At 38.4% G+C, this 13,268-nt stretch overlaps 1 protein-coding gene across 1 annotated transcript in view; it reads left to right on the top strand.

Moving 5' to 3' along the window:
- Positions 1–2: 2 nt before the first annotated feature.
- Positions 3–13,268, top strand: part of TMEM245 (transmembrane protein 245) — a gene marked incomplete at its 5' end in the record, with an annotated part of 80,686 nt that continues 67,420 nt past the window's right edge. The window contains 4 exons of the mRNA XM_031552702.1: positions 3–89; positions 8,728–8,845; positions 9,670–9,771; positions 10,748–10,855. Of these exons, the coding sequence (XP_031408562.1) occupies positions 3–89; positions 8,728–8,845; positions 9,670–9,771; positions 10,748–10,855 (415 nt within the window). The remainder of the gene's footprint in view (positions 90–8,727; positions 8,846–9,669; positions 9,772–10,747; positions 10,856–13,268) is intronic.

Below are 13,268 nucleotides of genomic sequence, written 5' to 3'. Positions count from 1 at the left end.
TGCCGTATGGCGGGCGGTGGAAGCGCGGCGGGGCCGGGCGCGTGTGTGCCGCCAGATGTCCCGCCGGGTGGTTTCAGTCGTTTACACCGGTGTGTTTGTGGTGTAGATAGGGCGGGCTGGAGGGTGAAAATGGGAAGGGATGCGCGTGGCTTTCTGCTCCCAAGTATTGTCGTGTGCTGGAAAGTGTTGGGGAGATGTGTGTAGTCCTCACGAGTATAGTTAAGACTGAGTAGGCAGGACAGGCAGGTGTTCTCTTGTTATAAAGAGACAAGTTAGAAGTGTTTCCATTTACCTGCGTTGAAGTGGTGAAGGAACAGCGTGATTTGTCAGTACTGACTGGAAGTTTTGGTTAGTTGCTGTGCCATTACCTTGCTAAGCTTCAGATTTCCCTCTGGATTGGCAAGCGTCTTATGCAGATGTGTTGTTGTTAGGCTGTGTGACTTGGCTGAGTCCAGTCCTTTATTTGGACTTGGTTAATCACGCTGTAACGATGGCTGGTGTGTGGAAAGCTACCAGAAGAAGTTAAGTAGTGCACTACCCCGTGGCTGTACCTGCTCGCCAAAGGCTTTTCGGCTGTGTCTGATTCTTCTGCTTTGTTCTGGTGATTCTAAAGTGACCTTCCTGTTCGATGAAGTGCTGTAAGATTTTAATTGGGAAGAAAAAAGAAGTTCCCAGAACTTCTAAAGCCTCAAGTTCCTTGGGAGGACGTGGGGTTTATGTTAAAGAGCTAAGTGTGGTCTTCCTTAAGCAAACCAGTAGCTCGCTAAGCTAGCTAGTGATAGGACTCAAGGTGATGGCTTTAAGTTGCGCCAGAGGAGGTTCAAGTTGGGTAATTAGGAAACATACATTTGCAGAAAGAGTGATGAGGCATTGGAACAGGCTGTCCAGGGAGGTGGTGGAGTCACTGTTCCTGAAGGTGCTCGAGAAACGTGGAGGTGTGGCACTGCCTGATTCTCTTCCTGAGACACTGTACAAGAGAGAACCCCAGTGCTTCCCTTTGTGAATTTCCTCTGCTCAGCCAGGCATCTTCTATACATTTTATAGTGTTTTCCTATTCCAGTTTTGTGGACTTCTCTTCTGCATCACTTGTGTAATCTCAAAGCTGCAGCAAAGTAACTTAATTTTATCCATGCTGCTGAGGAGCCTTGAGCTGCATCTGCTTTGATTTCAGTTAAACGTTTTAAAGCTGCTTCATTTCCATGTTGGATTGGAGGACCATGTTTGTATGTGTATGGCCTGCTTGCTAGCTACATGGGAATTTTGCATATTGCAACTCAGTTCGCTCCATTGTTCTTTGGGATCTGAATGGTTCTTTCTCTATATTATCGTGCATGAAAATTTGTTAGTAGATACTCTGTGATAAGCAAAAGGGATGTCGTCTCATTTTTTGCCCTTAATTTTAGCAGCCTGCTAAGCCAATCTGGATTTCCGTGTTTGGAAATACTTAAGTACATAACAACTTAATATAGAATAAATATTTTTTCCCTTATCCAGTAAGGAACACTTTTGCCAGGAACATAATGTACAAATAATTTAGTAAAAGTTTTAAAAAGATACAGTAATGCCTGTTGCAGTGTGGCAGGTTTTGACAGTAGGAGCTGCATCTGGGTAGCATTGTGCAGTTGTTTATGGCAGCTTTTATCTTACAAACTGTGATTGTTTGTGCTCTAGGCACATACAATTCTGTCCAGCAAAGGTGTAAAGTTATTTTCACCGGTAGCTTTGCACCACTTGGCTGGCCCTGCTACTTGCAGAGAGGATGAATGTCCACAGTTCTCTCCTACCCTTCTGGTTCCCTCTGCTGTACTAGGGGAGTGAGAAGTGTCTGTTATTAGAATTCAACTGAGAAAATTATGGCTTATTTGGGTACCATTTAGTGTTCTAAAAGTATCTTTATGATACCTACTAAGCCGTGATACGGAGATGAAATTTCTTATTATTTCCAGAACAGCGTTCTCCAAATGCAGGAGTAGCTTGTGATAGTGACATAGAAAACTGCATCTTGGCACCAGTACACTGCAGAGCTTTCTAGTGCTGTTGTCCTCAAATCTGGAAAAGCTATTCACAGTGTTGATGAATGAAGATTGAGAAATGGTTGCATTCCTGTCTGGGATTTCTTTGTCACTTCTGCAGTTTGAGTTGGGAATCCATTATGATAGGCCCAATCTTTCAGTAGTTGTAAAATCCTGCATTTGGAGAATAAGCCCAGGATCTTAGGCTAGTCTACAAGCATCACTTTCCCACCATCCCCTTTCCTTTTGTGCTGTACAGTATATATAGTACAGAAAATATATATACACTATATATGTTTTAAGTATAAATATATTTAACTATAAGTACATATATATACTTATGTATACCTGCTTATATGCTATACCAATTTCAGCGTAGTTGCCCTCAGAGTTCTCGCCCTGTTTGAAGACTGATCTTGGACTGCTATGTCCATTGTAGCTTTGTAAGAGGGATCTTGTATCCAGCTCTATATTAAGGCACAAGAAATTTTTCTGCTCTGTGACGATAATTCAAGTTACTTTATCCTTATGTTCTGCAGTTGCATTGCTGTATAGGAAATGCTCTTGGTTCTGTTTATTTATTTGTTTGTTTGTTTATTTATTTGTCTCTGGGAGTCAAATGCTTGTGTTTATTTAGAAAATCCTTAGTTTTTTATTAGCATCCCAGCAGATGAAATGAATTATACAACCATTCTACATTGACTCTGAAGTTCATCTTCTGAGTAAATTAAATCTGATGTGGTAATAATGGCCAGGATTCTCCAGAGTGAATTTGGTTATGGGGCTGTCAAGATCTTTCTCCTATGGCTAATCTTTTTTTCTGTGGTTTGTCGTAAGTTATTGATGAGGTTCAGAAATATGTCTTGTCTTTCTTCTGTGTGTATGGAACTATAGGTATCTGAAAATGTTAGCTGGGCTGTATCTGAATGTACTGGGTACGACTCATTTTATGCTAGTAGCATGCAGTAAGAGGACCTAATTGGTCCTTTCCTCACTACAGTGCTGGGCAAATCTGGAAATACAGTTTTCTGTGACCGGTATGTTGGATGGTGTGTTGCCTAAGAAGGTGCTGTATGTCTTAGCTTGTCGATTGTCTAATTCTCCCTGTCAGGGAACTATCAAAGACATCCACCAGGGCTAACACCATTGTGCTGGCACTAGGTGTCAGCAGTCCTTAAGGCATCCGTGTCAGACTGAAATACTCAAATGTGCTTCCTGACAAACATTTGGGGTTGCAGGCATCCGTAATGTTCTGCTTCTGTAGTGCTGTTGGGGATCACTTGCGGAAAAGAAAAAAAGTGTCTGTATTTTACAAAGTTCACCTACTGGGCAATTTCTCTTTTAGTAAAGGAAAGGGTTAAGTCTGACTATAATGTTGGCATAACTATAAGCGAGAAAAATGCAGTTCTGATTTTTGAAGTATTCTTTTTGCCATTTGTAACCATCCTTTTGGTATTTTGGTGTCACAACCTGTAAGTCAGACAGTCAGGAACTGACTGTAAACACGTGCTACCAAAACCAAAGTTCAGGTTTGTTGTCAAACATGGGAGAGATAACTTGTAGAAACCACATGTCCTATTTAAAACAAGATGGAGAGGAGCAGGAAAAGACTAGTGTTCATAGTGTTTTCCGCCTTTTCTTTTCCCTTCCATGCTCACCTCAGCTTTGGGAGAACCTTTCAGGACTTGTCTATGTGAAAAAGCGTACTAGTCTGTCTAGGTTTACATGCATGAAGTGCAACTCCAGGCCTGAAGCTGATGCAAGTCTTGAGCCTAGTGATGAACTCCATGTAAAGAAGGATATTTTTTTCTATTTATTATTTGAACACAATAGTATTTATTTTGTTCCACTTCTGAAAGGAATGTTGGTATAGAACTGACCAATAAAACTTTAGCTGCGCTCTGTGGAATAAAACAAGAAGTTGTTAACATAAATCAAAGCTCCATCTTTGGTTACAATGGCATCACGAGACACTATCTGGGGGAAAAGTTTGATTCCTGAATAGCTTTTTATTAACAAAGATTCTCATAAGTAATTTTTGCATTGAAATAGGAAATGTGAATTGTAGGAGGGAAGTGTTAGCACCCAGAGCTGCAGATTTCTGTATCTTAGTGTAATGTATTTCCTTACATTCACGGCACAGGAGATGTTGCAGAAGACATGGAAAATGCTTTTAACTCGTGGGTGACAGTATTGATTTTGAAGGTCAGTTCCTGCCTGACTCCGAATTCCAATTGTAAGTTCTTAGTTGAGTCACCTCAGTAAGCTGGAATCTTGCTGAGCACCAGGCTTCTGCTTCATCTGGTTTAGTAATCATGGCATGTTAAAATCCAATGTATTAAAATATATAATAAATATATATTTTAATATATAATAAAATACATCATAACTGGAGGTTCTAGAAGCAGAACAGATGCAAATTTCTATTCCTGTGAGGGTAGTACAGGGAACAATTCAGGTGTACACTTGCTTGCACTTTTTTAGAAAAAATAACAATGTCATTTACTTGCTTAGGTAATATTTATAATATCCATTGTTACCATAGAATGGTTTTGGTTGAAAGGGGCATCTAAACATCATCCAATACACCTTTGAGCCCCCTTACCTGAGAAGTTTGTATGTGAGTATAAACACGGCTATGGAGTCTTCTTTTATGGCTCTAAAACACCACAAAACTGATCTATGTGTTTGGTTTTGATTTTGTTGAAGTATTCAGAGTTTTGTTTCTTCAGCACAACAAATACGGAATCACGTCATAAAAACGGATAATTTATGTTGTGTGCTATAGAGGTTTGAAGCTCATTTTCACTCCTTTCAAATGGAACTCTAAATAATGAAGGTTTCCTTAGTGAAGGGGAGAATGAGTTTGCTCTTAAGTGCTCAGCACCATTTCCGATGAGGGAATTTGGTTTGATTATGTTTTTTGATCTTTGTATCTGCTGGACAAAAACTCTCTGAACTGAAGGTCAGTGATGCTTTCTTCATTCTGCTAAACTCTGCATGTTGTGGGAGCATGTGAACTATGGAAGAAACAGAGGAATCGCGTGAAATTAATTTTGGTTCTGAAAACTGGAATAAAAATGATGGGTCCATAATTCTTCACTTACCTTGTTATCTTTTTTTTGTTTAGAAAAGCATTTTCAGTTAGGTAAAGAAAACATTGTGATGTTTGTCATGGCAAAGAGTTGGCTTTTAGTCACGCATGTAATGCCTTACTTGGATTCAGTTTTTAAGAATGTACTTTTCTGCTCAGCTTTTGCCATCATTCATTCCTTTGCCAGTGAGGAGGGAGAGGTTAGAAATAATGTCACAAGATCTCTTCTTTGGCTGGCGTCATCTGGTGTAACACTGCTTTAAAGTTTGCGAAACAGGCATGGAGTGCCTGGGAAGACTCCGTGCGTGTGGAATGACTGCTTATGATTGCAAAAGCCTAGAATGATGAAATTCCCTTTTTTTATAGGGGTTTGTATGAGACCTAGATATGCATATACTTGAGACAGCTTGCTTGGAAACATCCCCCTGTCGATCTATAATTTGATTTTGAAATTAAGTAATAATCATATGGTCTGTAGGAGAGGTGAGGCTGCATCTCCATCACTAGGAGAGAAGGGAGGTGCTGCTTTCACTAGCAGTGAAGTATTAAATGAGCTCAGTCATAAAGCCTCTCCCTTAAAGATTAACCTGCTGATACCAAGAGTGCGCTGTGTAAATAAAGAGTGGAATTTATTGTAAAGAGTTGAGGAGTAAGAGAGAGCTCGTTCTCATTGAAAACAGATGCCGGAGCCAAACCATTTCTTGTATTTTTAAATTCTTCCATCTTTAACTGGAACTGAAAACAGTCTTTTGCTAACATTGGTTGAAACAGTCGTGCTAATAAATCTTATGCTTTCTGACAGTAAGATTAAAAAGAGAAATCAAAACACCAAAGGAGATGCTTAGTGTAAAAGCGGCAGCCTTTTTGCGGTGTAGTTTTGACTCCAAGTGGCGATTGAAAGAGAACTGAAGCCCCTCAGACTTGCTTAGGCAACTAACGATCTGCTGTTTTGAAGTTACTGCTATAACCCAAAAGTGGATGCTGAAATATGAGAAATTGCTCTGCAGTTATAGAATTGTTTGTTCAGAGAGGTATACAGCTTATTTATCTTTGGTTTTAATATGTCTGAAAGCAATGCAACTTTTTTGTTCATTTAGCAAAGGATGCTGGAAAAGGCAAGAAAGATTTGAGGAAGGAGGTCTCTGTCTGCTCAGACAATGGGGATAAATGAAGGAAGGAAGAGGGAAAGCTTTTAAATGCTGATATGTGGGAGTTGTTCATTAGTGTCAATATTGAGATTGAATAAGCATTTAAAATGCAGAGTAGATGGTAAAAGGCATCTATGACTGACTTCTGTTTAATAAATGGTTAATGGTAGCTACTGTATTTTGCAGTATATGAAGAGTGTGCATTCCTTACCTGGTTAACTGTGCCTGCATAAATCACATCTGTGTGCATTGTGGGTTAGTGTGGCGTGTGTATCCACAGTTAAACTTAATTTCAGTGAAAGCACAGTGTCTGTTATTCATTTCCATGGAGACAGTTGTTGCAATGGTCGTGTTACTGTTCTCATAGCCAAAATGTTTAGAGACCATTCGGGGAAAAAAAAAAGAGGGAAAATTATATAACAGGCACTTAAAGAGTTAAAGAAACAAAAAAATCCAAAAATCAGAACTAAGCTGTTGCCAAGTTAGAAAGGGATAAAATCCTAGTCTTTGTCAATGTAAGTTAATTTGCTCTGTCAGCTGCTTTCAGCCATGAATTGTTGGAAGGAGGCTCCCCCGGTTCCATTCAGCGTGTCCCTTGCAGCATAGAGAAGTGCTGCTGAGTTTTGAGAGGTGCTTTGCTGTAAGGTAAACTGATGGTGAGTTGGTCACCCCACGGTATCACTGAGGAGAAACCTCTTGAACCAGCCAGATGGTTCATTTACAAGCACTGAGGATAGCTACTGTTTGATTTCTAAAACAAAATGACTCATTTATTCTAAAATAATCTCTTTCTCTCTGATTAATAGAAATTAGGAATACTTCTTCCACTTGGGTCATTTGCTAAGCTTTTAGAAATGAGTATTGATGAGCAGAACAGGAGTAATTATTCAACAGCATGCGCTAGCTTAATTCAGCTACATGCGTGCCTTAAGGCAGTGGAGCACTTTTTGGTTTGTTGGCTGTTAACCATAGGCTCATATCTGGCCTGCCACTCTCGGTTTTTTTTTCATTAGAAAATCTAATTGATTGAACTTACCGTGTCTGTTGTTGGTGATTTGTCACTAAAAGTTAAAAATTGTCTCCTATAGCATATGCACACAGATGTCGTGTGGTTGATGTTAAGGAGAAGGGCATTGTCTTGGAACAACAAAGAATCATCTCTTGCAATTGTGCTACACTATGACTTCTGGATGAATTTGATTGAAAACCTATATTGCCTTTAACATGCTACTAAGGGTCAAACCTGATTTATTTATTTATTTATTTATTTATTTATTTATTTAAAATCTTCATGCCTAGGACCTGTAATAAGTTTTAGGCTTTAGTCTTCGCTGGAGTAGTCAGACTCCTTCACTGAGGGTCTGCCTCTTCTGTGTTATAGAGCAGAATAGAGGTGAATGCTCATTCATTCACTGTGTTCTGCTGTTCTGCCTAATTGCTTGTTCTCTGTCTCTGCCAGTGCATTCTTAGCTTTAGCAGTGAAGTCTGATTCAGCAAATGCAGTTAATAGCAGCTCTGTTCAAGCTTTGTTGGGATTTATGAATTTATGAATGGGAATTGGAAGGTTTTCTTAACTGGTTATGAATAGGGAGTCAGAGAATGTTTGAATTTGGGGCAGAAGTATCTCACACATATGAGGTATATTTAATAAGAATGCACTATTGAAACTTTTTACAGTTTTTCATACTTATTTCACCTCTTCTACTGTGCATCAGCTATCTCCTGCAGCCTTTTATGGTTTCTGCTTTCTTCTTTTCATCATTTTCAAGTTTAAATTCTTCAAGATTTAATTATAGAATTCTTTCTCTCGTGTCATTAATCTGATAAGCAGATTTATACCTGCTTTTTACAAGTAGCGTAACCGAATAGTGGTACTTAATTTTTTACTGCAGAACCATTTTATGGCTTCAGTAAAATGAGTTTTGATAAAATTCCATGTGACAAGTTTTAAAGTCGTGACTTTTGTGAATGAAAGCTGCTGGGGAGAAGCTTCTTTTTTTTTTTTTTTGTCCTTCCTAATGACAGTCTTTGGTATAAAGCCCTGTTATTTCTTTGAGCTGGAGCACAGAAGCTGGCAAGTTGTGCTGTGGTGGACTGAGTGGTGCTCTGCTGGTTCTGTGTCCCCTAAAGCCCCACTGGTGCTGCTTCTGGCCCTGTGTCATTTAGGCTCTGATATTTCCCTAGTAGTTCCAGAGTAGGTGCTTGGAGTCTGCTGGACAACCTCATTCAGGGTTTCTGTCAAGCAAAGACTGTATTCCCTCTCACGTTCAGACCACAGTGATGTCAGGCCTCAGGCATGTGTGGCCTTATCTCCTTACACTTCGCACCGACTTTGCACTCCTCTCGCATGCAGGCCGAAGTCCTTCTTTAAGAAGCCTACATTTCAGAATTGGAACCTGACATCAAGCTCCTCACTACAGCAGCTAGAGGTGTGTGTGCACAATTACAGCTGTACTGTGTGTATTTCTTACAGATATGGACGTTGGTAGTTGGTTACCTGTTGATGGTTTCATTCAAGTGGAATGTAAGCACCGAGCGTTACCTGAAAGCAGTCTCTGTCCCTGTGTGGATCATGCTGCTCTTTCACTTAGGTGAGTAACAAATTATTTTTCTATTGTGTCCATATGTAGAATACGTTTAATAGTAGTACTAGAAGCAAGAAAGCCCATCTGTGTCAGCAGTCATTAAGCAAGTCTGTATCGACAACAGCAAATAAATTTATCAGTCGTCTGTGTAATCTGTGATGCAAATGTAAGATTATATTAGAATATGACTGTAGTAATTGGTTTTACATGTTTAAGAATGTCAGATTACATTATCATATGAGTTTATGGTGACAGTGTTGAGCAAATAATAAAGGACTATAATGATGAAGGATTTCAGAACATATTCCGTGATTTACTTTGCTTTAGCAGCAAGTTTCAGGGATTGTGATGAATACATACACTTTGCTGAGGTTTGTAGCTGCAGATAGTGATTTTGCATTAGCTTATGTTTTGTAGTCTTGTATCTTCTGGAAATACTAGATGAAAAGTTGAAACCCAAGAAAGTACTGCTTGATAACCACTCTAGAGATCTAAAATAAATCCATATCTTTTTAGGAAGAGGGATTCGGTTTGCCTCTGATTTCTAAAATGTTTTTACTTCATGTATATCTTAATGTAATTTTAGATGTATCAGCATAGTTTAGAGTCACTGACATTAGAATTGGTAACAGCTTGGATTATTAATAGAGAAACTTGCTCACTTGCTTTTCTTATTCCTCCATGGGAATGCAAGAATCATGTTTGTTTTATGACACTTAGTTTCTGCCTAGATTTTTCTTCGTTAGTGGGGTGCTTACCTTGGTTTTCCTAAGTGTAGTGATTATTAATAGTCTAATTTTTGTTGTTGTTAAAAATACCGTATTTTTCAGCTTCTGTGGCAGGCTCCTGGAGAATTCCTGTGTTTCTGGTTATAGTTGTTCTGATGACTGTAGGCATGTTGCATGACCAGCAGGATGGAAAGGAGTCTTCTGGTAAGAAATGAATCTCTATTTCTTTCATAATTGAGGCAAAAGATCTGTGAAGTGGAGAATCGGGATTGTATTACTGTAAATTCAATATCATGTGGATTGGAAGAATTTACTGGAAGATTTTAGTACTTTTATAACAAAGTGATTTATGAGTACTGAAGTGAATCTTCAGTTTTTTACAGAAAATCTTTAAAATGGATAGTTTCCTTTTCATAGCAAAGTAGCGACTCATTATCAAGCCCCATCCCCCTTAACTACTGTTTAGAATATATTTCTATAATTTAACACCAGAGAATCCTACATTTAGCCTCAACCATAAAGAAAGCCCAGGAAAAGGGGAATCAAAGGCTAATTTTGAAAGAAAGGATCAATATAGGTTTAGTAGCTCTTGTAATATTGTGTGTGAGAGAAATTGAGACAACTCCATCCAGCAGGCTTCTCCTATATAATCGTTTGTGGTTAATGTATGTTTTATGGTTTGTGTTTAGACTTTGAGAAAAAATAATTTTCTCCTGTTGCAAATCAATTTTGGATATAAATAAATGTCATCTGTTCCTATTTAGTAATAGTTGTATGGCTTTAGGAAATTTCTTTCCTGTTCTGCTGTTATTGTTTTCCTGAACATCATCATCATCGTGGCTAGTAAAACTGACTAACTGCTATAGAGATTTTTAGATTAGCTGAATTGTCAGCAACTGCGAATTACTTCATCAGTAGCAGCTCTCTAGCAAGGGAAGTGTAAATAACTGCTTTTGTGTTTTGTCTCCAGTTGTATTTAGTACTAAAATTAATAGCACTCATTCGTGTTTGATAACATTGACTATAGATAAGACATATTAAAAACTAACAGTATCTGTCAGTATAATTTGTTTTATTTGACAGCTTCAGTGGATATCAAGAAACACATAAAACATCTTAAGACTTGAGTTTTTTGTTTGTTTTTCCTTTTTCTTAAATTACATACACACGTATTTTATAGGGGCAGAGCTTCCTGGTCAGATGATTTCCATTGCTGCTTCAACAATTGCCATGGCAATTTCCGTGACAGAAGACGAGTCCAGTAGTGAACGTTCCTCACAACCCTCAGGTGACTGAATTCTCTGTAAGAAGACATTTAAATTTGCTCTGACAGCATTAAATTAGAGGGAATAGAGAACAAATTTCAAAGTAGGCCCTCTGTTTTTCATTTGTAACAAAATAGCACATTTGTACTTTATCAAAGTGATTTATGTTTTGAAAAAAATGCTAAAGAGGCTATATATAAAACCAGCTTTCAAATTATAGTATGTGGCTGTCTGTGCATCTAGAAAACCTAACTAGCAGATTTTATTTTCAGAATGAGGTCATTTTTTCCTTGTCTTTATTGTTTTATTTACTTTGTTTTTACTCTTCTCTTTGATTTGTTGTCTGTTACAAGATACAACTGGAGCAGGTACAGGCAGAGAAGAATAAAATTTCTGTACATCATAGTGACAAAAAGATTTCACTCTCTTTTTCAACTAGCATGATGAATGTCTTTCCTATAGTGAGTTTACTTGAGAATGTAGCTTGAGTCATGACATTTCACTTGCAACAACAGAAGTCTATAAGAAATGGCTTCAAAATGTTGCAAAGAGGATGTTTAGATATCCATCACTGGTTTTGAGCTTTACCATCATTTTTCTGAGTAGGCGTTCATGGAATGGCGTGGGATACTTGAAAAATAAGCTATTATGGAGACCTGACAATTGAAAGGTTTCATCAATTTCCTGTGAAACAGGTCATTCAGCTTGACAGAATATAAGCTTCCAAAGCATCAGCTTGAAATTGGTTGTGTCTGAGTGGTCTACTTGAGCACAGGATGTTCTTTATATCCTCTGTAATGAGGGAACTGTGAAGAGGAGGAAACATAGTGAGTGTGCAAGAGAGAATCCTTTCAGCATGCTATGTTAAAAGTGTCTAAAGAGTGGCTTTTGTGAAAGTAGGAAGTTACTTCAGCAGTTGGATAAAAAGCAGTTGATGTAGAACAATCTCTTCAGAAATCTTTTGTTGAAACATACACATTTCCAAATTTTAAATATGTCAGTGTAAACTGTACTTGAAAACAAACTTGTTTTCTAGATATGAAAAGGACTGTAGACAACTTACTTTTTTCTCATCTTTACATTTTACAAGACTACCATGAAAATAAATACAGAACACCATGGACATATCCTGAAATTTCAGAATGGAGCGTTGTGTAGCAGCCTTCTTTTATTGCTCTTTCTTTTATTTAATTTTAGAAGTGAGTGGTGTTTTTCTTGCCTGGATTTTGAACATACAGTTAGCAGGCAGTCTCCCACAGATCTATAATGTAAATGGTTGTGGTTTTCTTTATTGCTGTTTTTTTTCTCTGTTTTAACGTACGTGTTAGTTTTAATTTCTTTTCCTCTTCAAGGCAACTTCTTTTCTGTTTTCAAATTGTTAAGTACCCTCTTAGCTAGAAGCAAACTACGCGGTTTCACAAAGGTGTCTTTTTTATTGTTTTTTTTTTGTTTGTTTGTTTGTTTTGTTCTGTTTTTTGTTGTTGGGTTTTTTTTGAGGCAATTAGCCAGTTTTGTATTTTTTGGCTTGTGAATGCTGCTGTTCTTTTACTTCACAACAGGAAAAGGACAAATACAGAGTTTCCTGTCTACTTCTCATCTGCAAAGACATTATGAACTGCATTTAATAAGGCTTTATAGAACCTGAAGATACTCTTTAAGATTCTGATAATCCTCCATTTGTATTAAGGAGGCATCTATATCTTGGTTTGCAAAGCTCATCTTGTCAACAAAATCTGACTTGTTTCATTTGCAGTGTTTGTTTTTTGAGCTGGATCAGCTTCTGTGACGTGACTGAAAGGATACAGATCTCTTGGAATGGCTCCAGAAGAGGGCCACTAAGATGATCAGAGGGCTGGTGCAACTCTACTATGAAGAGAGGTTTAGGGAGCTGGGATTGTTTAGCTTAGAGAAGAGAAGGCTTTGGGGAGACCTCATTGTGGCTTTCCAGTACTTGAAAGGAGCATATAAACAGGAGGGGCTACAACTGTTTACATGGGTTGATAGTGATAGGACAAGGGAGAATGGTTTTAAACTAAGATGAGAAGGTTTCGATTAGATATTAGGAGGAAATTTTTCACACAGAGGGTGGTGACATGCTTGAACAGGTTGCCCAAGGAGGTTGTGGATGCCCCATCCCTGGAGACATTCAAGGCCAGGCTGGATGTGGCTCTGGGCAGCCTGGTCTGCTGGTTAATGACTCTGCCCACGGCAGGGGCATTGAAACTCGATGATCATTGTGGTCCTTTTCAACCCAGGCCATTCTGTGAATTTATGATTTAGTCACCTGAAAGGCAGTTCTGTCACTAAGAAGTCTGTGTGTTTGACATGGGAAGAATACTACGAGGTCATTGGCAGTTCCAGTACAGCTTGACTCAAAGTAATGTAAAACTACATTCTGAAAAAGCTATTGTATCCTGGTATTTCCAAGGATTTTTG

Source organism: Meleagris gallopavo, chromosome 3 (assembly GCF_000146605.3).
Source record: "Meleagris gallopavo isolate NT-WF06-2002-E0010 breed Aviagen turkey brand Nicholas breeding stock chromosome 3, Turkey_5.1, whole genome shotgun sequence".
NCBI lineage: Eukaryota > Metazoa > Chordata > Aves > Galliformes > Phasianidae > Meleagris > Meleagris gallopavo.
The sequence above is the reverse complement of the archived record's forward strand: the minus strand, read 5'-3'. Positions and strand labels throughout refer to the sequence as shown.